At 37.8% G+C, this 22,483-nt stretch overlaps 1 protein-coding gene and 1 non-coding gene across 2 annotated transcripts; one reads left to right on the top strand and one right to left on the bottom strand.

Annotated features, from left to right (window-relative positions):
• Positions 1-1,040: 1,040 nt before the first annotated feature.
• On the bottom strand, positions 1,041-2,137 carry LOC105319672 (uncharacterized). Its single transcript, XR_010713802.1, has 3 exons — positions 2,033-2,137; positions 1,637-1,894; positions 1,041-1,527 (listed from the first exon to the last, which is right to left on the bottom strand). It is a non-coding gene; the product is annotated as an uncharacterized protein (transcript).
• Positions 2,138-12,539: 10,402 nt separating this feature from the next.
• LOC105342288 (protein artichoke) lies at positions 12,540-20,443 on the top strand. The gene is made up of 4 exons (XM_011449187.4): positions 12,540-13,292; positions 16,969-18,791; positions 18,907-19,022; positions 19,139-20,443. Exons 1-4 carry the CDS (start codon positions 12,980-12,982, stop codon positions 19,887-19,889), a joined length of 3,003 nt encoding a protein of 1,000 aa, XP_011447489.3. The 5' UTR covers positions 12,540-12,979; the 3' UTR covers positions 19,890-20,443.
• Positions 20,444-22,483: the final 2,040 nt, after the last annotated feature.

Here is a 22,483-nt window from a genome sequence, read left to right on the forward strand (position 1 = left end):
AAAGATGTTTCTGAATACCGATATACCGGTACTTTATGGATTATGTTTTCAAAATCTTTTGGTTTTGTTTGTTTGTTGTAATTGAACAAAAATTTTGGGGAGGTATTACATTGTATGTATATACATGTATACACATATTCCGTTTTAATATCATTTAAAGGATAAGAAATATTTGAGACCGCAAGCCGCGTACAACTTTGGATGTGAACATAAAGCAGGCTAATCCCCGATACTAAACAGATTTCACAAGTGCCTGGGATTCCGGGGACGAACCTTCCTAATAAAACTTAAATACTTACGAGATGATCAGCTTTTGAAATATTTCGATTAGACGGCCTTGCAGCGTGCACTTGTGTAATTCATGTAAACTTTAATAGAATTACAAGAATCAGTTGAAAGCTCCTCTTCAGCTCTGGTGTAGAAATCGGTAATCTCTCGGCCACAATATATCGCTGTAGTTGATTTAATTTACAGGTAATTGACACTTCTACAATGGCTCGTGAGTCGTCTCCCCTTTGTGTTAGGATCTTGGCCTTTTCTTGGATAAATTGACAAGACAATATTTGTATTTCCACGTGGGAAATTACAGAGGATGAGATTTCTCAGCATATGGTGTTAGGTACAATGTGTGTTATATCAATCACCATAATAAGTTTTATCAAAAACAAATGAATAACAAGTTTTAAATCCCGTTAAAGTACTTACTTTGAAATTGGTTAATATCATCGTTAAGAGGAATATTCATGATTACTTTAACCTCTTCGACATAATTCACTGCTTTCTAATAGAATTTCGTTAATTTATTTTTCATACTCACATGTTCACGTAAAAATTTCGAAGACACTGATTGACTTTCATGAAACGTTATTATATCAAAACTTGAGTTTGGTTGTTTTGGAGAAGTGCATGCAAATATAGATTCCATAACCAGTGCTAGCTAGTAAAAGGTTTTTGTTTTATCTTTATAAATTTGAGCGATAAAATAATTATTAAAGCGCACTGGGTTCGAACCCCTATTCTACAAAAAAAAAACCAGACGGTTCAGTGCACAAATATAAAATTTATTTTTTCTACCGCATTAATCTGCCTGTACAAGGAACCCCGAGAAATGGCTGTGGTAAGCGTTGTCAGCGGCCCGACTTCCGCCCAGAATGTTTGACCCCCACCTGTCCCCTACCTCTAGCCACACCCGGTCACCTTTGTTGAGGTGAAGGACGACAGATCCGCCATGTTGGATCCACTCGTGGCTGTTGTGGTCAAAGAAAACGTACATTTCACTTACTCCATTCTTTTTCAAGAAGATGTGGAGACCATGATCTTGGGATGCTGGTTGTGCGCTGCCGGAAAATGCGAAATTGTAAGAACCGGAGGCGGGAGCCACGAAGATTCCGTGTACTGGGTCGTATGCGTTTCCTATGTTAGTTCTGATTCCGGAGAAGGAGAGAGTGGTTCCCTTGGTAACGTTGACCAAATCGTTTTTCAGATAGGTGAAAAACGCGATGCTGAGATCTTTTGCATTTAGCACAGCTGAAAATTAATCAAAACGAAAATAAAAGTAAAAATGCATGTACATGGATGATGAAACTGTAAAAAAAAAAAAAAAGGTGGTGCAAGAAACATCTTCGAATTTACTTACATATTTGATTTTTCAAATCAGTGACGTCATTTTGGAGATGAATAACCTGCTCCATCAACATCTGCACTTGTTCTGCCAGGGTATGTTCGGAACTTGGTGGCTCGGGATTGTTCATTAAATAGCAATCAACAGATCCGAGGAGTAGTAAAATAAACAACATGTTGAGGTTTTCGTAAAGCAAACGGACTAATCATTATCTAACTCAACTAAATGTACTAGGCCGTTTCTGTTGTCTTGGACTTGCGTCACCGTTCTTATCTGAAATGGTATTTTTCATTTATTTTTCGTAATATAAACATAAGTTTGTTGTCTCTGTAATGTTAAACTGCATTCAATCATTGAACAATGTTTGTATAAAAAAATAATTACTTAATGATTAACTTTGTTGTCTGTTACCTGTTGCTCTATTTTGTATAGTACACCTGACCTTGTTTCAGTGACCACAAATCTTTGTCTGGGAGCACACGCTTCGCCCTGACTGAACACAGAGAGATTGTGATGAAAACCTCAGATAGCCCGAAAGCGCCAAATAGCTCAAATGCATCCCCTTGTACCCCTGTATTATGTTTTTACAGTAAATTAGCGAATCCCACCGTCGGGTAATTAGGAGGTAGAGAGTACAGTATGGTTATGTTCGGAATCGGTCTTTATTCTGCTGTAGTCGGCGAGAGCAAGTTGGGGGAGACCTTAATTTCAGTTTTGTTTGCTTCAGTTACTTTCTTTCAATGAGATTGCTTTCATCTTTTTGGAGTAATTTACGCGACTTTGCATTTTCTGATGAGTTGGTCTGTTCCGTTCCTTTGTTCTCTGCTCATCAGCCAGGAACACTCTTTGAACTCAAAAGGTTGTGTTGCCGAGTTCTGCATGCAAGTCGGCGTTAAATGAGCAAATTATGAATGGTAAAGATAATTCGATGATCATAGTAATGCATGCAATGCAACCATCTCTGGTTCCATCATATCATGTAGCTGTAGGCACCAGTGTGCCATATAGATAACCCCCTGACAGAGTACCTGTACCGCCAATAACAAAGTGGTCATCCATCGTTATAGTCCCGATAGTTTCGGGAACACGTTGATGCGCGGAGGCAGGCCTTAAGTAAAAATATAATATTTATTAGGGTTCACTACAAAATATTTTAATTTCCGACGTAACATTTTTTATGAGCTGCATTATTTTAAGGCATTTTTTTTACATAGACGAGAGTGGATTCCAGAGAGCCTAGGGATGGCTTTTAAGATAATCCAGAGGTCAGCAAGAGTCGAGAAGTCAAATTTGTAAACTCTCTGACGGACTCAAAAAGACATAAAATAAAAACACATCCTCAATAACCGTGTCCGTGGCCCCGATTACACCAGGTAACCAAAACCTAATTGTATATTTGATATAGAGAGAGTTAATTAAATGTAATAAGTACCAAAGTTTGACAAAATGTTGTCGTTTGACTATCTATAGAAACAACAATGTAGGATACATCATCCCACAGATACGTCGATTATCTTTAAAAGCGTGTTATACAAGATAAGTTGTAGCTGAACAAACAGTACTGGGAATTAGGTAAATATTTCCTGTAGGTATCTTGTATTTATATACATTGAGCTAGTGTGTGGTTTCAATAAATCCATGGATACCGACTGGTACGTGAATAAATTTGACAGGGTAGATTTTAACAGGCGAACATATGGATGAATTATGGATGAAACATGGTCTTAAAATTCAAATTGTACATCTGTGAACTATCTGTTCCTCCATTAATGGTCCACCCCTGGACATTATAGCCAGCCAGTTGGTTGTACGACACCCCTGGTCCCCTATCAAGTTCTGATTTTCGCTTTATACATTGTTCTTAAACAGGCAGGGCAGCGAAAGGGCATGTGTTGGGTTTTATTACCTTGTTCCCTCGTATCAAAGTCGATCTAAGGCAGGAAATCAAAAGTTCCTATAATATCACCGACCGATCCAAACATCTGTAAATTGGTCAGCCCCGATTTTGACTTTATTAATACTTATAACCTTGTAACAATTATAATTAAATTTCCGATTGATTGAAAACATTCCTTTCCACAAGATTAATGATCAAGTTTTATTACTGGCATATGTATTTCGAATTTGTATAGATTTGAGATTTTTATAGCTCGATAACGAACTGTTATGACAGTATTTTCCATACATCGATCAACATTCCTTGAGTTTTATAGGCATTTGATAAATTTGAACTGAATTTCTTTATTTTTCAAACGTTGTGACCTTTTCTGAACCTTTCCAGGACGATTAAGTGCAAATATCACACACAAAAAATCTTATGACACATCCAAATATGATCAAAAAATTGAATATTGTCAAGTACCCGCTAGTAATTGCAATTAATCGTTTGTTGTCGCGAAATTAATCGCTGTGAATTTGATGGGCATCGCTCCAATCCCTTATCTGATCGCAGCCAATCAAATCCGATTATGGATCGCTTTGACGGTCCGGTGTATGGGTTCCAGGGACCCTGTCATGCGAGGGGGTCAAAGCTGATCTACCGTTACACAGGTTTTATGAAAATATTGATCATAAAGATGCAAATCGCATTACTTTTTTTAATTCTTGACAAATTGAGTGGCAAATAAAACCCAGTAGGTCATGACCATGTATATCCAGTGTTGTGACAGGTGTTTCAGGAAGAAAAGGATGGTTCAGCATGTTTGTGTGTGTCTGTGTAACATCTGCCTGAAACATATGACAATTCATTTCTGTAAGGGCCCAACGCAACCTTCAATGTAACACCGAAAATATTAAAGGATGGTCGCTAAATCTTGATAGAATTTGATAAAAATTCCAATTTCTAAAAGTTATTATTTACCTAAGCTTTCATGATAAGTGTATTATAAGTGTATGACATTACTTTTTTGAAAATGCAGTTTAACCGAAAATAAGATTCTTGAAATTGAATGGTCTTAAAAAGTGAACAACAGTTAATGTTTCCATGACCAAATATGAGTTAGGACTAAAAGAGTATTTGAAATTCAAGCCCTGGAACTGTAGAAAATAATATGAAGAAATGACTAAGCTTTTACTTACAAACGCAATGTTGGATCAAGAATGTTAGTTTTGAGAACCAAAAGAAAAAAAACTGCAAAATCATTGCGCATCGTGACTGTTGTTCTGTTTCGACGACAACAATACCACTTTAAGGTTATCAATAGGTAATGCCATTTCAAAAGGAGTAATATTGTTTGTGTTAACAACTTAATCTATCTATGATTATCTTGTACCACAAATTGTTAAATTAAGTACTGTAATATGAAAATAATGTGAAGTCGCGTCAATTTGACGAACCGTTTTGTCAAATTTACCCCTATTCAGGTGATTAGCATTGTCTGGCTCAATAAACGAGGAGGATCAAGTTGTCACATAATTTCAAAATCTTCAATGGGGACAAAATTACTTCGGGGTGACACTAAAATTACCTCTAATCGTAGAGAGGAACCGACACGGATACGTATGTTAATTGGCGCTGCATTCCGCATAGAAAACGATTGTTTTACATGTATTCATGCTCAGGATTTATTGAAAGCTAAGTGATGTAAATCCTGGCCATGAATCATTCTCTGGCATTCAAAAGCCATCACAGTGAACAAACACAGGCTGGGAGAACATCTTTCTGTATGCTTTACCAATTGTGAGCGATCGTATTTTCCGGTATCAATAAATACACTATAAATCTCATCGCAGTCTTTTTAGCCTACATTCAACCACAGGCCTAACGGACAGGCAGCGATAAACTATTAGTATTGTCATTATGTATTCTTGAGTGTCACAATTCAACCAAAGTTATGATTGATAGTATTTAAGGGACCTTGTGTTTTGACAATTGCTTGTAAACCCCATACTTCCAGTTGGTCTTCTCTTGAAATCCTAGCATACAGCAGAACCAGTCAAGAGGGAATGGCAGTTTCCATTGTGTGGGGGCTTTCTCACGGGGAGACATAATTCCATTGTTGTATGCAACTTGTTTACCGCATAGTTCAGGGAAATAGGTAGATAAAGTTCACCGATTTAAAACTTCCTTTTTAGTATTGACGGCCGTATGCTATGATGGGACACGACCCAGGGTAGCCCGTACGTCTATTGTCCGTGAAACACCTTTCCCAAACTCCTTTTCTGAGATACAATGGAAGAGCCATCGAGTTGAAGCGGAAATAACAAGTTTCCGTAAACGAAATTAAATCAAATTATTTTTACTTTCGCTTATTTCACATTTTCACAATCTCTTTATCCTGGCCGGTATAACGACTTTATTCAAGATATATTTACAGAAACTTAAAAAAACATGCTTAGCAGTGCGTGGTAATGAGAAAATGAAACAAAATTGTAAAATGTACGAAACCATGTGTATATTTCTAAAATTTATATTTGTCATTTGGCAACATAAATTAGTGACAACGGGATTTGTGGAGCAGTAATCATTAAAATGAAAAAAAAAAACCATGAACTTTAATATTGACTAAAAGAACTTCAAATTTTGGAAATTCCCTGAAATATTAACAAATTAAGTATTCGCCGGTCATAAGTTCAGAACTGTGTCAAACTACTTTTAAAATCTTAGTCAATAACTGTCATAATTACTTCGGCACCAGAGGGGGTGTGATACAAAAGTAATCCATATTCTTTAACCTAGATATCATTTAATTAATAATCAAGTGGCTTTCTCTCTTAATTCTTCACAGACTTAATGGTATCGTAACAATTCAATGGCCAACACTTGAGTCATAATAAAAGTTCTACGGAGGGCACCACGCACATAGATTACAAACGCCGATAAAATATTTAATGTAGAAAAAGGAACAGTCTTCGGTACTGATATGAATGCAGGGACAGACATATGTACTGATTGTTAACCTGTACTTCGTGTGAAAGAAATGTTAAACATTGTGATGTCATTGTTTCTAAACATTGCGGGTCAATAGAATGTATGTTCAATGCTAAATCCCTTATATCTAGAAATACATCAATGACATGACAGGCACGTAGCATCAGGGGGGGCCAGGGGGGGGGCCTGCCCCCCCCCCCCCCCCCACTTTTTCTTGCAGCAACCAATTTTTTAAAATTTACATATAAAAAATTGAATTATCATGGAGTTGGCCCCCCCACTTTTTCGGGTGTATGTAAAAAATTGATATGAAAATAAGGAAATGAGGAGTCAAATTGAAGTTATATTACTACCCCACAGCCCCTACAGCCCCCCCCCCCCCCCCCCACGGATTAGGATTTTGAAGATTTTGGAAAAGTTTAAAGGACTATACATGATAAGGGCCTAAAATGGCCCCCTAAAATGAACATCATCATTTTACTATCATTCTTTGTTTTCATAGTACAGATATGTATGTGATGTGTTTACATAATATTCATTTTGGTTCAAGTGCCCACAATTTAGAAATATGACATTGTAATGACAACCTTTTCCCGCCATTTTTGCATTTTAGCGTAAAACAGCTTGTTTTCAAGCAGCTTTTCCTTCCGAAAACATAGAGCGCATTCTTGAACAAATAAAATATTTTAATCAGAGATGTATCTAGCCAAGACTAATAAGTGACAACAATTTTTTCCTTGTTCAAGCATGCGCTCTATATTTCCCATTCGTAAATAGATATGAAAAATGTCAATTTTTGGCTGATTTTGATTGAATCATAGAAATGGCGTCACTTCTGACGTCATATACTGACAGCGAGTGCAAATAAATCAAATAAATAGATGAAAAATATATTTTATATCAACTCTTCTAAAAAATTTGTTAACATTTTATTGTACCCGAAACACTTTAAAAATGGCGAATTATGGGGGCCAAATCTAACTCTTATCATATATAGTTCTTTCCCTTTTTTTTTTTTTTTTTTTTTTTTTTGCTTATCAAGATTTTTTGGATGAGTCTGGCCCCCCCCCCCCCCCCCCACTTTCAAAAACGATGCTACGTGCTTCAACTTCAACTTATTGTGACAACAATATCACGAACTGTGTCGTATCAAGCTTTAGTCTATTATAATACATGTACAACTGATTTTCATGCCTGTGTCGTTTCTTGATTAACTGATTGTTATGACACTGAATCTTCGCCTTCGCACCTTCGCACTTTCGCCGTCGCATCTTCGCGCTTCGTCTTCGCAACTTCGCACTCTCTCATCTTCGACCTAAAGGCGAAAGTGCGAAAGTCGAAGTGGTCCCATCGGAACACCATACTATGCTACAAAGCAATAGATAATGGTTATGTATCAAGACATGCTTCGATCTTAGTACCATGTTACAACTGATAATTCGATAATTGTTATGACATAGCTTCATCTTGACATTATGATATTGTGCCGTGCGATGCATCATCTTTTATATCATGCTACATGTCAATTCCATGATACTGTATCGGGCCTTGCCTCTGTCAGCTAGAATATTTTGTTTTGTTATACTTTCATGTTAAATACTGAAATCTGATTGGTTAAGACGCAGTTAATAATATTTACTATTACCCTCAGCGTTAGCAACGCACTTGGCAACGGGTAACATTAAAAAATGTTACATGCGCGAACATTATGCGCGTACGGTTCGCTGTAGAATTCACGTTATTCCTATATAAAGGCAGTAAAATTTTCTTAAAAATTTTAAAAAAGACATTCAGTGTAACAAAATAAATAGTGCCTGTTTGGGAGGATAACAGTTGAAATTGGCACCCCTCGAAAACCATTGTCAACCTCCGCTTCGCGTCGGTTGACAATGGTTTTCTCGGGGTGTCAATTTCAACTGTTACCCTCCCAAACAGGCACTATTTATATAATACTTTCATGTTAAATACTGAAATCTGATTGGTTAAGACGCAGTTAATAATATTTTCTATTACCCTCAGCGTTAGCAACGCACTTAGCAACGGGTAACATTAAAAAATGTTACATGCGCGAAAATTATGCGCGTACGGTTCGCTGTAGAATTCACGTTATTCCTATATAAAAGCAGTAAAATTTTCTTAAAAATTAAGACATTCAGTATAACAAAATAAATAGTGCCTGTTTGGGAGGATAACAGTTGAAATTGACACCCCTCGAAAACCATTGTCAACCGACGCGAAGCGGAGGTTGACAATGTTTTTCGAGGGGTGTCAATTTCAACTGTTATCCTAGAAAATATTATTAACTGCGTCTTAACCAATCAGATTTCAGTATTTTACATGAAAGTATAACAATTATATAATGATACATATCATAGTCATTATACGGTATTATACATTGTTATACTTTCATGTTAAATACTGAAATCTGATTGGTTTAGACGCAGTTCATAATCCGTTCTATTACCCTCAGCGTTAGCAACGCACTTAGCAACGGGTAACATTACAAATTGTTACATGCGCGAAAATTATGCGCGTACGGTTCGCCGTAGAATTCACGTTATTTCTATGTAAAAGCAGTAAAGTTTTCTTTAAAATTAAGACATTCAGTAAAATAAAATAAATAGTGCCTGTTTGGTAGGATAACAGTTGAAATTGACACCCCTCTAAAACCATTGTCAACCTCCGCTTCGCGTCGGTTGACAATGGTTTTCTCGGGGTGTCAATTTCAACTGTTACCCCCCCCCCCCCCAAACAGGCACTATTCACATAATGCTACAGCCTCGCCTCATTTTGCCATACAGTTTCCTGTGATGTTAATCCTTCATATCGTGCTACCACCGATGCAATGATACTGTGTTGTGTCATGTTTTCGCCTGAGTTATAAAGATTTCTTTTGACAATTATTTATGAATTTTATATAAACTTACACAATGCTACAAGTACTTCTATATTCTAAAAATAATTTCCAAGTTTACATGTTCAGTCTCAATCACTCGTCAAGTCTTGGTCCAAATCTCGCTTCAAGATCTAAACAAACATCACTTTAATTTTTCGTAATAAAACTTTATTACCAAAAACAACTAAGGTGTCGTGTTTATTCGGAACCAGAATGGTGACACCTCTCGTACCCACGATTATCATCAATATTTGAGATTTCACAAGTCATTATCATGTTAAAAGAAACCAAAAGTTTGCTAACACCAATTTCAAACATTGCTGTCACACGTTTAATATCCATATTTTTATGTTTTTATTACACACTGGTATCAGATTCTGGAGTAGACCCTTGACTCAATGGGCCACAATTTGATCGCTCTGCTCAATATCTGGGCCTCTGTAAGCCTTATAGTGCGCTATATCACTGGCTGTTCTGATTAGAGACAGACATATGACTTCAGTGCTGTGTCCACGCCAATAAAAAGAAGAGATGGAAACAACTTTAATCAGACACTTCATAACTTGAATCGTTTAATATGTCGCACAATATTGAAAGACTTATCAGATATTAAGACTATTTTGTTGACATTAGAAAATTATGACCAAGGTAGAATTTTGAAATTTGAAAGAAAGATTTACTAAATGTGCTACATTTGTCACATTCTCTATAATAACTTTCAGGTCTTATTAACTTTGGCTGAAGCTTAAAGAGGGACAACCTTAAAGCGTCCAATATGTAGAATGTCAACATTTTTTTTGCGCATCTTCGTGTATTTAAGGTTTGCGGATGTCGATCCCGATCAACATTTTTCAAACTGCAGGTATGCAACTTTTACAGAGATTTTTTCACATTTTGCCTGGAAGAGTTGCCAATTATTTGACTCATGCTGTTAATAAGAACTACATTGTGCCTTTGCAAAGAGCGATTCATCGCACCAAATGTGATTAATATACACAAAGTGCTATGTAGATGTTTAACAAAATTTCTCTATTCACTTTACACAAAAGCTGCTTAGTTTAATTACAGGACAGCGCATCACATCTAAAGACCATCAAAAATTGAATTCATCCAAGAGAATAGAAATATTAATCGTGCGGCTTATGATATCTAAAACGTTTTATGCTGATCAAGTTTTATTTGTCGTCTGCTTTAATTGCCTGACGGCAGCGGAAGAGCAATACATAAAAGAACTATTAGATTTCAAATTATGAGTTCCTTCGAGTGCAGTGGGCAAAAGGTCGAGGTTTCGTTAATAAGAACATTAATGAAAGTCACTGTATTCTGTTTTTGGGGAACAGCATCGTGCGATCAGCGAAATCATCAAGTCTTACAATGGCGGGAAAGCATAGGGGAAAAATCAAATATAAAATGTCGCTTACATCTTTCAAAGTTCAAAATTGCCCTATTTAAGTAACATAAAACGGTGTTTAAGGTTGTTTTATGTCAGTGTGGTTTTTAAAAGACAAAACAAACTGTTTTGTCGGTGTTTTCAGTTTGATTTTTTCGTCTTTTTCTCTCTGGGATGTAAAACTAATGAGATCGCCGCGTTGGTTGCCGACAAGTCTGACGTATAAACGCTGCATGGGATGCTCCCCCTCGCAAACAAAATCCCATATACGGAGTAACCAACCCCGCGAGTGATGTACATAAAGTTATACATACGCTAAAAATGAAGGTAAATCGAGCAGGTACTCCAAACATGCCTTGCGACGTGCACTTTAACTTTGCGTGGGGGCCTATTTCTGTATAACCTAATTTGTAAAAACAAACACATTTAGCTTGGAACATAGACAGATGTCATCTACACTTGTCAAATTATAATAAGCATTAAATACAAATTTAAAAAACGAGCTATGATTCACCTAATGTATACAACTTGCTCGGTGTGTGTAGACCTGACAATGTATGCAGACATACGGTGTTTAGCATTATATATGTCAACCTGCAACAACAGAGTTAAACGAATTATAAATACACTAATAAATTATTCTCAAAATATATTTTAGTAGGGAAATGACAAATGGGTGAAACATTCACCGATTTATCATCACTTCTGTACATGTGTTACGGGTATTACCGGGTTCTCCAGATCTGAGAAATGGGGATTGTCTAACTGCTCCGTAAGATACGGTGGACACCAGCTACTTCAACACCTGATAATGGCCGCCAGATCAGGTGACAGATATACTGTAACTGACTTTTCTTTCATAAAAGTAACTGATATCTAATTCAAGGTGTGCATCCGGATAGGTATGGCTAACACGATCTCATTTTTTCCTGAATTTTCTCTGACTCAACCCTGAGGGTCTCCCGAAGACATGTCGAGATCAGCAGCAAGGGTCCTACGCGAGTCTGGAAACAGTCGGGGAATTTATCTTGTCTCTGTATTGTATTGTAAAATGTAATATGTAAAAACACATACATCTAATAAATAGCTTTTGTTACTTGCTTACATAGGTACCGCAGGTGCGAGAAGCAGCTGGAATATTGCTATATACACAATGCATCTAGACCCAAGATGTGCGCACATGCAGTCTTTGTGAAATATATATTAACGATTGCATGGTTTGTTTTACCTCCTCAGACGAAATATAAGAAAGCCTGCGTTCATTAAGACATATTCTTTTGCGTGGCTCCGATATTTGACGTTTTAACGATTAGAGCGCCGGTAAATTAATATCTGTGGTGTAACAAATGTTTCAATAAATGTATTCTTCTGTTCTTTTTCTCTCGGTGTCAAAGAGTAAACACGGTTTCAAGGACACAATATCCCAATTAATTGAAGTCGGCTCTTGACCCAATAGCCATTATAAGATAAGTTTACCTTGGCTCCAATGTACAGAGCTGACAAAGGCTGGGTAAATTTGATTACGATTTGTAAATAAATATTACGTTATGAGCACGATTAGGATCGAGACCCCCGAGAGCGATAAGCTTTTGAATACACTACACAGATCAGTGAGAATTTAGTACCCCGTTCTCTTTTTGCCGCCATCTGATTTTGCCCGTATACCCGGGTAAGTGACAGAGTTTCGGCGCAATCTGGTGTCATAAAACGCCTTATCGTATCTGAGCAAGCCGTGTACTACAACGTTATGAATTTCTTATCAGCGGCGCTAACCACTACAGCGGGTCTGTATAATTCTCCTGAATGTAGGTAAAAATCTACTCCTCGGTTTTATCAATGTATATGCGTACGCACAGGCAATCAAGCGTGTAGATGATTTTGATTGACATTATAGGTCTTTTAATTCGAGCCAAGTCGCGTTACAATTAGTCCGCAAAACGAAAAGAGGGCCGACACTTCTGGAACATAACAAATGCTCACTGGCGCTCTGCCTGTGATGAATGAAATCCGTAGTAAGGTTTATTTTGTTTTTTAAGGCCATTGTCAACCACATGCGCGTAAACGTTGGATATATATACCATGGACTAGCGGAGTCTACGAACCAATTGGACTGAGTCTGCAAGAGGAACAACCTAAAATTATTTAATGCCTCAACCATAGGATTAACAGATTTAATAGAAAATAACCACAACGTAACTGAACATGGGCTATATGGTGACAATTACTTGTTTGATTTTGTTGGATTTATTTTGTAACTTTGCCCACAGTTTTAGTACGTACCCCCGACGGTATAACAGGGAGACCGAGGGAGGGGGCACCTGCCCCTCGCAGTGCCGGTGTATGAACCTTCATCAAAGGGGGACACGGGATGTGCTGGACGCTGTGGAAGGAGGAAGCCGCTGGGGCGCCAAGGGGTTCAAAGAGCTGACCGAAATGATGGGCGATGCCCCTGCGGACGAGGGACGAAGCATGGTGTGCCAGGGTCTGCGGCGCCTCCCCTCTCCCATACCCACAGGTAACAAGAAAACATGGTCGCTTATAAATGTCATTGTACTGGGCTGAGTTGATGTTAAGTGTGGCTAACAATCTGTGAAGTAGATGTTGATGGATTACCGCACACAATTGTTTCCTGTCAGCCTCTTTGCGCTTTATAAATTTAAGAATCGCTTTAAAAACACTTTAATCGTCAATGAAAAAAGCTTTTGTGGAAAGCCCTTCGACTGGCAAATGTTTGGACATTTAAGAAACACGTTTCTGACCTAATGTTCCCGTTTGAAGCTCTACTATTATATCAACCATTATTCAATGTCCCCCAGATTTGCACATTAATTTTGATGAAGTTAAGCGTATATATAAACGGGTCTTGGTAACCGGAGCGAATGCACGTCTGTAGATAGAATGCGGGACATGCATCTGCAGTTTAATATCAACTCAATATTTGAATATCAATTAAACTCTGTCGGTGTCTTCTGTCGCGCTAATCCTCGTTGGATTTCCGTTCACAAATTGTATTTCAATGTACACGGAGCTCTGGCGCTACCCACCGGCCGAAAGGGGCATACCTGTTGATCCGGGATACGGGGATCTTCTGATCCTAAAGTCGCGCGATTTCTAATCTGTAGGTATCTTCACAATATTCCAATTATCCCCAACCTGCCTCTGATGCTTTGGTTGACAATGTTAGCGCATGCAGGCCAATCCTTTATCATCGCATTCGCGGAATCTCGTCGCGAAATTTCAAACTAAATATGTAATTTACATTTGTATCCCTCCTGTAATCGATTTTTTGACACCATGGAAGCATGATTAATTTTTTCAATTACAAAATTGGAGAACATTACTGGTTTCTCTTGTCTAGACAAAATCACCATAAAGTTAAATCGCACGGAGTTAAAATTCGTATGGTTTTAATAAATTCAGGGAAGTAAGCGCACATCGACTTGATTAATTATTACACCTGTGTAATTCCCCATCCTTAAAGGATTTAACTTCAATTAAGATCTTTAAACGAAGATGTGTTGAAAATTATTTAAAAGAAACATTATTTTCACTCTTGCTGTTTTTATTTTTTTGATTTCTCCGACCTAATGATTCCCACCTGTTGAACGAGGCAAAGTGGTCCATTAAGCAAATTTGAAAATGCAGGTCCTATTATTTGGGAAAAAATCCGTTTTAAAAAGTCAATTCCATTTCTACATCTGTTTTCTTTTCAAATCAAATCAGTAAATCGAAAAATCTTTTTAAAGCATTTAAATAAACTTGGTATGTTCAAAGCAACGTCTAGTAAATACATTTACCGGTTCCTCAATACCCCTGTGTCAATATTTCGACTCTTTCTTTCACGGATCAACCTCTGGAAGAAAGGGGATGAAAATAAATCGCATTAACCGAAAAAAGACAAAATTATACGTGCATTTAAAATGACACCCGCCCAGCAGTGACCTCTAATAACCGAGAGTTCGCCCAGGGATCAGTGGGGATATGTACCCCTAGTGTGGGTGGGCGGGGGTCGGAGCCTCTGAAATATCTTTTTCATGTGTTTGGCCCCTGAATTTCAGCCCAAGCTTTCTGTGTCCAGTACCGACAATCTCACCACTGTAGATAGCGAGTCCCGTTAATTGCTGTTGTTCCTAATATGATATCCGCTGCTTGACTGACTTAGATTTTAAGTCAATTTGCTGAGTATCTGTCTACAATGGTCATTCTGCCGTGGTCAAGCATACGTGTTTACCTGTGTTCACCTACACCTTTGATGTGAGTCGCTGGAGTACCCTGTGTATCCAGAAATCCAAACCGAACAAGCTCAAAGACAAACAGATGATAGTCCAGAGTTGACGCGAGGGTCAACTCTTTAGCTAATGGCCACGCCGAGTCTATGGGATAACACCTGGGTATTTCGGAAAAAACCTCATTGATGTCATCTATGCTACCTGTGTTAAATGAGATATGTCTTATGTTTTCATAAGCTAGTCCGTGTAAATGTTTGCGTTCGTTGAAGAGAATATTGGATATCGTAGATATATTTTTATGCAAATGCAGTTAATCCTCTTTTAAATCCATTCGATAGAAGCTAAGGTTGCATATGTATGAATACCGTAAAAAAGTCATTCATTGAGAAAAATGATGGCAGGTGTCTCGTACACAGGTAAGCATTTACCTGTACGTGTATTTGAGAGAGCAAACACCGAGATTTGAATCAACAAGGGTTTGGCCGGGTGTAGAATAATCTTTTAAACTTTAATTTATAAGCATGTGTTCTCTGTCAATATATATTCTTCGGAAACAGGTTTTAAATTAAATCTAGGTCACGGTTAAAAAAATCAATAAAGACACCAAAAGATAAAAAAAAAACCCTTTTAAATATACACTAGAAAAAAAGGGGACCCAAATAGAAATTTATGAATGAATTTACCTTGGTGGCACTACGCACCCAAACTTATCAATGGGATAAGTATATAACGTTTTCTGCTGTGTAAAAAGAAAATGCTTAATTACAAGCCAGTGATAAAACCCAAAGTAAGTTTACAATATCGTCGCCATTGCGAGTTTTTATCCTAGGTCGACCTTTCCAATAAGACAAAGCAAAGAGGTACCGCGCCCGACTAAGTTGGGCAGCTATCTGCAATCTGAGGAAGACAGACCGTAATCCCTTCAAAGGCGAGACATTTCAATAAAAGCATTTTGCACGAACTCGGACATATGCAACCGAATGCGCTGTTAGAATTAATAACATAATGGTACTGCTCCCGACTAATCTACGGATTAGACCTTTATAAGCCGTTGTTCTAAGGATAGGTCTATTTTCCATTGAATTTTCTAGAAATGGGTCGAAGAATGAGCCCGATTGAGTCAAAAGTACTTATATCTTATTCTTCTTTAATCGCCTCCACGACCCGTCGGAAACTGGCATGGCCTCCAATAAATTCTGAAAGGAACAGCTTTGTAAGTGACCGCCAGGTCTTCGTGCGGTTCTTAACTTAATTTCAATTTAATAAATCTCATTATAATGCATTTGCAAATAAAGCGAAACAAAATTAACAAGAATATTTTTTGAAAACAAGATACTAAATTGTTCACTGAATACAATAAATCTACTTTTTCACAAAAGATACAAAATCATAGCGGAAAAAAAATAATTTGGGGACATCCTGGTCAATGCAAAGTTAGCATACCGATCCCGATGATAAGATTTCTTCCGCCGTGATGTAGCATCCCTCGATGTTGCCTGATTACCGGTAGACGGTAATGGGTTTCTTCCATGTCTCACACCTTTATGTTTCTAAACAAACCGTGAACCCTCGCCCCTTACATAACTTTATACTTTGCGGTTGCCGTACTTTAGCGCGCAGACGACCCCCTTTACACTTAACCATTCTTGACGAGGTGGCCCAAGATCTGCGCTTTTATTTTCTTGATAAATGTTGTAATTATAGAAAGAAATGCAAGCACAATCAGATTGCCATAAAACTTTATTAAATTGCAGTAAAATGATTACATCGCACATGCATGACCAGACATAATACGAGTACAATGCATTTAAAAGAAACTTTTTGGTTTTGAATTTCAAAACGGTAGATAAATCTCATTATTTAAAAGAGAATGAGATGTAAAGCAGAGAATGCAAGTGTTGAATTATCATTGGTCTAGATGTACTCGTTAATATTAATCTTTTTTCTCTCTCTCTTTTCCAGACATCACCAAGCTAACTATCTACGGCGACAGCAGTACAGGTGTACCGGAAACGGTGGCGGACCAGCCCAGGGGTGACATCCAGCGAGTTCCGCTTATATCCGATACCCAGATCCGTTACATCGAGACCAACTCCTTCCTCGAGAACACGGACATGAAAGAACTGACGATGTCCGGAAACAACGTGGGCATCCTGTACCCCTACACCTTCCAACACCTCCGTTCGCTGGAGGTTCTAAGTTTTCCAAACAATAACGTGCGCCATCTATCGGCGGCCGTCTTTACCGGGCTTACGTCACTAAAGCAGCTCCAGTTGTCCGATAATATGTTCAGATTTCTTCCAAGTACCGTATTCGACAATTTACAAGAGCTGAGAGTCCTGAATTTGAATGGTAACAAAATTCGTTATATTCAAAGAAACCTTTTTGCGCCTCTTATAAAATTGGAGATTTTGGATCTGTCCAGGAACAACATCACGGACCTTTTTGATGACGTATTCAGCACAAACACCGAAATCAAAGAACTGCTCCTGAACGGAAATCGTCTTTGGAAAATCCGCGCCACGTGGTTCGATAAACTAACGAACCTTCGGAGCCTCTCGGTTCGAGGAAACGTCATTAAGTCAATCGAGTCTCAAACCTTTTCAAACCTCGTCAATTTAGAAGAATTACTGCTCTCTGCTAATCATATCAACGAACTAAAAGATAATGCATTTGAAAGTTTACAAAACTTAAAAATTCTTGATTTGGCCACGAATGATATAACGGATATTCCAAAGATGTCATTTTTCGAGCTGGAAAGGTTAGAAGAAATGTACCTCGGCGGAAACAAACTACAGACCATTAAGAACGATACCTTCCACTACGTCAAATCTCTGAAAACGTTAGACATTTCCCGAAATCTAATTGAAACTATTGAATTCGGCGCTTTTCACAAACTCCGTTTTCTACAAGAACTTGACTTATCACACAACAAGCTTAGAAAAATTGAGAGTGACTTCGTCTTAGGCATGGCTGAACTTAAGGATATAAATTTAGAATATAACTTCATCAGCGAAATTGAAGGGGAAGCATTCAAGACTGGCAGTGACTTCCGGTCCTCAAAGGTGTCCGTCCTTGATCTCCAAGGCAACGATTTACGAAAGATAGGAGCGGAGATTTTCAAGGGCCTTCCTCAATTAAAGTCTCTTGACATGGGAAATAATAAATTAAGACGAGTGCACAGCATGGCATTCGCTAGCCTTAGCAACTTAAGAAAACTTACGTTAAGCAACAACAAATTGAAAAATATCAATAATGGGTTGTTTTCCAACCTCGTGCGGTTACAGGAACTCGATTTGTCCACTAACAAGTTCCAATCATTGCCCCCCAATGCTTTCAGTGGCCTCGCCGACCTTAAAGATCTTAACGTCGCTTTTAACAACATCCACGATATGTCTTCCAACGCCCTGGGGCATCTGCGTCACTTGGCCCTCCTTAATATGAAGGGCAACAAACTTCTTAACTTCAACTTCACGTGGATAACCAACCTCCCCCAATTGTCCAGCGTCGATCTGTCCTCCAATTACTTGTTCTGGGTAGATCTTCCTGACACCGTTAAATTGAGCCTCAAAGAACTCTCCATTGCTGATAACAACCTTAAAACGGTGCCCGCGGGCCTGAAGAAGATCCTCGCTCAGTCTGCTTTTGTGGACATGACGGGGAATGCTATGGACTGTGACTGTAAGCTGAGGTGGCTAATCGACCCCGCCCTCAGCACTGCTGTACACGTGGACAAGTTTGAGGACATTATCTGCAAAAGCCCGGATCGACTTCACGGCCGTAAGGTAAATACAGAACCCACAAAATCAAAAACAAGAAAACACAAAAAATGAAAAAAGAATCCAATAATAATTTTTAAACTTTACTGTTTTGATATAAGAAGTATATTTTATTTTGCAGTTAAAGCATCTTGTGGCCAATGACTTGGAATGCACAGAGAGCAATCATCAGCAGCCACAGTCCACGCTGATGTGCGACGCCATGACACTTCAGCAACAGTCCTCGCTGTCGCCAAGGTACGAAAGTGCAAAGTTCTATAAGTATAATAATTATGTTTTAAGTGTCACATTAATATGGCGTGCTAATCCAAAACAAAATCACATTTTTTCATGACTTTTGTTGATCTTTTCAGACTTGGAAATAAACTGTCTATTAAGCGACACGCTACAATATTGGACAACAACCTTCAGCCCATCGCTAACGGTATTGTGATTGCCGACGGCTGGATCCTGACGGTCGGGTCAGCGCTAGAGGGTGTGGCACAGGCCACGGTCAACTCCGGCTTCAGTGTCAGGATCGGCCGCAGCAAGAAACCAGTCCGTGTCATTCGAACCCTGTACCACCCACTGGTCCCCATGAAGATGCATCAGTACAACGTAGCGCTGATTCGATACGTCGGCGGGAAAAAGACAAAGGACGTCGATTATCCTTGCTTTTTAACCCAAAACCAGTTTGAATCTGTCTCCAAGATAGTACGGAAAGTGTCGTTCACTACACGGCTCAGCACAAAGCGTCGCTATGCCAAACTAAAGCCTAAGAAGGGCCGTCTCTCCCGAGCGTGTGTCAGCGAAAAGTTTATCTGCTCCAAAGTAAAAGCTGGAAAGCAAAAGAAAAATGAAAGTCTGCTTATTGATGGGTCCCCGCTATACCTGGGACGACCCGGAGATTCCCGGATGGCTGGTCTTGGGGTCTACATGAAGACTTCTAACTTATTTGAATACGCTTTCATTCCTATTTGGTCAGTGTCAGATTGGATAGGGACAGTTATGAAAGAATTTGACTCAAAATGTACAATAAACAGGAGAGGTGCAACCTGTGAACATCTACAGCTGCCATCCATAGAAGACATGATAATGGAGCTGCAGCCAATGGAAGAGCACTAGGGCAGTGACGTCATACACGACGTCATTCCCTCTACCTTATTGCAAGAAATCCGTCATATCACCAATCAGTTGCTCCATTCATTATTTGATTCATGTTTTTATGTCATGACGTTTATACGCATTTCACATCATTTTTCAATGCGATTTAAAATTACACTTCATGGATGTATTTTTATTTTGTCTCAGTTACATGTTGTTAGTATATCATCATATGGCATTTTGTCTTAGTCAGTTGGTTGTTTATTCTTAATTTATTTGAATTTTGATGTTGTGCATCAAAGTGTATAGTTCATGGTCAATATGTTCCTATGAAAGATTTCATATTATCATGAAACTTATTCTCTCATCAGCTTGAATGGCCGAGAGGCGCATTGTAAATAGTCATTACACTCACACTCTGTATTAATTTAAGACTTCATTAAAGTTGAATGTTGTATCTGTTATCATCCTGAAAAATCGAGTCATTATTTTTTATTATTTTTTTTTACAAATATCAGAATGTTCAGATCTTTGACATTTTTATATTTTGTTAATAAAAATTGTTGAGCTTTTCATCCTGGTCTTGTCTTTATGATAAAATATCGAAAGATTTGAAGAAAAAAAAGAAAATTCATAACATCAACGTTTATTTATGAGGGAAATGTTAAAAGTAATTAGATTTTTTTTTGAGAAATGGAAGCTATTTAAATTAAAGAAGTTTTTATCTGTTCAGAGATAAATTGGCACTACTGCCTGAAATATCTAAAGGTAAAAACACGATCCTTTGAAGTATGTTGCGAATTAAATACGGAGTTAAATTTTGCTATATTCGATGAAATAAAAGTTCCGCGAATTTAACATATAGTGAAAAATTAGTTGAGTATAATAGGAAATATGATGAAGAAATAACTTTAAGTTAGATTTACTACATCATTTATTTCATATGATGTCATGGCAGCCTATTTTGTCAGGAAAAATAATGGTATTAAGCGGTCTGTCATAATAACCGATCATGGCTCTTGCTGAAATTAACTATAGCAAGCTAAAAAAAAAATATGACCCACCATTAAACGTCCGATTATCTGACATGCTTTCATTTTGTTTTCTTCCTCTACTTCCGGTTTTGACTAAACCAAAACAACTTTTCATACTGTGTGCGCATTTTGAATGATTGGAAGGCAGAGAGTTTGGACGTGGAACCAGGAACAAATACTAAATGAATAAGTAATAATTTTAATACTATTTAGTTTTTGACACTGGTCCGTTCTTGTGGATACCCAGGCACTTTCCATTCGATCACCGTAGAATTGTCATCGTCTCAAACAGCGATATATAACATGAATGTTGTTTTCTGATTTGAATTAAGGCTCGGTCATGTAAATGATCATGCAAATCTAATTATGTTTGGAAGGTTCTTTTTAGAGAAAAAATGTCTAATTCATATCTGAAATGGCAAGCTTAAAACTTTCAATGCTTAACCAGAAGCTTAAGGGTTACATATTTACGATATAGTTTTTTTTTAAATTACATATGTACAAACACTATGACGTCTAATCGGTTTAATGCTAAAAAAGGTAAATTTTAAAAAAAGTTGATTGACATTTGATTTGAACGATGAATACTCATTGAAAATTTATGATTTTCGAACATCGACCGATTTCAATAACATACCGTAAATTATACGTCTCGCGACACCACACGACACCACGTGACCAGCTATTCGCGAGCTTCCTAGAGACACGGTGAGACATTTATAGCCCTGTGAAGGGCGTCCCGAGGCGGGGTTCTGGTGGTCTACGTGTTGGGAGTCCCGTCATCGGTCACCGCATATCAATATGACAGAATACCTTACCCTCTTTAGGTAAATTCAGTATCATTAAAACAAAATATGGTGTGAAACAAACAAATTAAACTATACTTGAGAACGGGAGCAAGAAGTATAACTAAAAGACAAACTATTTTTATGAATTATGCAAGAGTAATAGCAAAACTTGGTATGTGTTTTCGGACTGCATAAATCACCGCACGCAATAAGAACATTTGTAAGGACCTATGCCAACTATGTCGATACGCGATATCATATTCCGATACGCGATGTCATATTCCGATACGCGATGTCTTATTCCGATACGCGATGTCATATTCCGATACGCGATGTCATATTGAATTGAAACCTTTATGATCAGATAATTATACTTTTCTATAGGATTCATTCTCTTTTACCGATTGACGTTTTATGAATAGTGACGTCTCCATCAATTTAACATATTTGTTGGGCTTCTTACCTAGTTTGACATATGGGAATTGTAACCGTTTTAACCGATGTGTGGTGTATTTCTAATATTTAGAAATAGCTACCTCTTCAACCGGTTACCTTTTAAACTGGTTTGAACTGTTTGAATAGCAACACCTCCAGCCGGTATAATACATGTAGGATCTCTAGATTCAACCTATTCTGATAGTAACCAAAAAAACCGGTTTGACTTGTTGAAATAGTAATCTTTCTAACTTGTGTAATTTATTTTGATGTCATGTCTCTGAGGTGGTTGCCTGTTTTGTTTTTGAACTGTTAGAATAATGATTCAAATGTTAATATTTTTAATCGTCACCGAACA

Source organism: Magallana gigas, chromosome 5 (genome assembly GCF_963853765.1).
Source record: "Magallana gigas chromosome 5, xbMagGiga1.1, whole genome shotgun sequence".
Classification (NCBI taxonomy): Eukaryota; Metazoa; Mollusca; class Bivalvia; order Ostreida; family Ostreidae; genus Magallana; species Magallana gigas.

Excerpts from the sequence above, each read along its gene's own strand:
- LOC105342288 (XM_011449187.4), top strand. The coding sequence starts at position 12,980 with ATGGGCTATATGGTGACAATTACTTGTTTGATTTTGTTGGATTTATTT. Across the intron at positions 18,792-18,906 it reads ATCGACTTCACGGCCGTAAG|TTAAAGCATCTTGTGGCCAA; the intron begins GTAAATACAGAA and ends TTTATTTTGCAG. Across the intron at positions 19,023-19,138 it reads CAGTCCTCGCTGTCGCCAAG|ACTTGGAAATAAACTGTCTA; the intron begins GTACGAAAGTGC and ends TGATCTTTTCAG.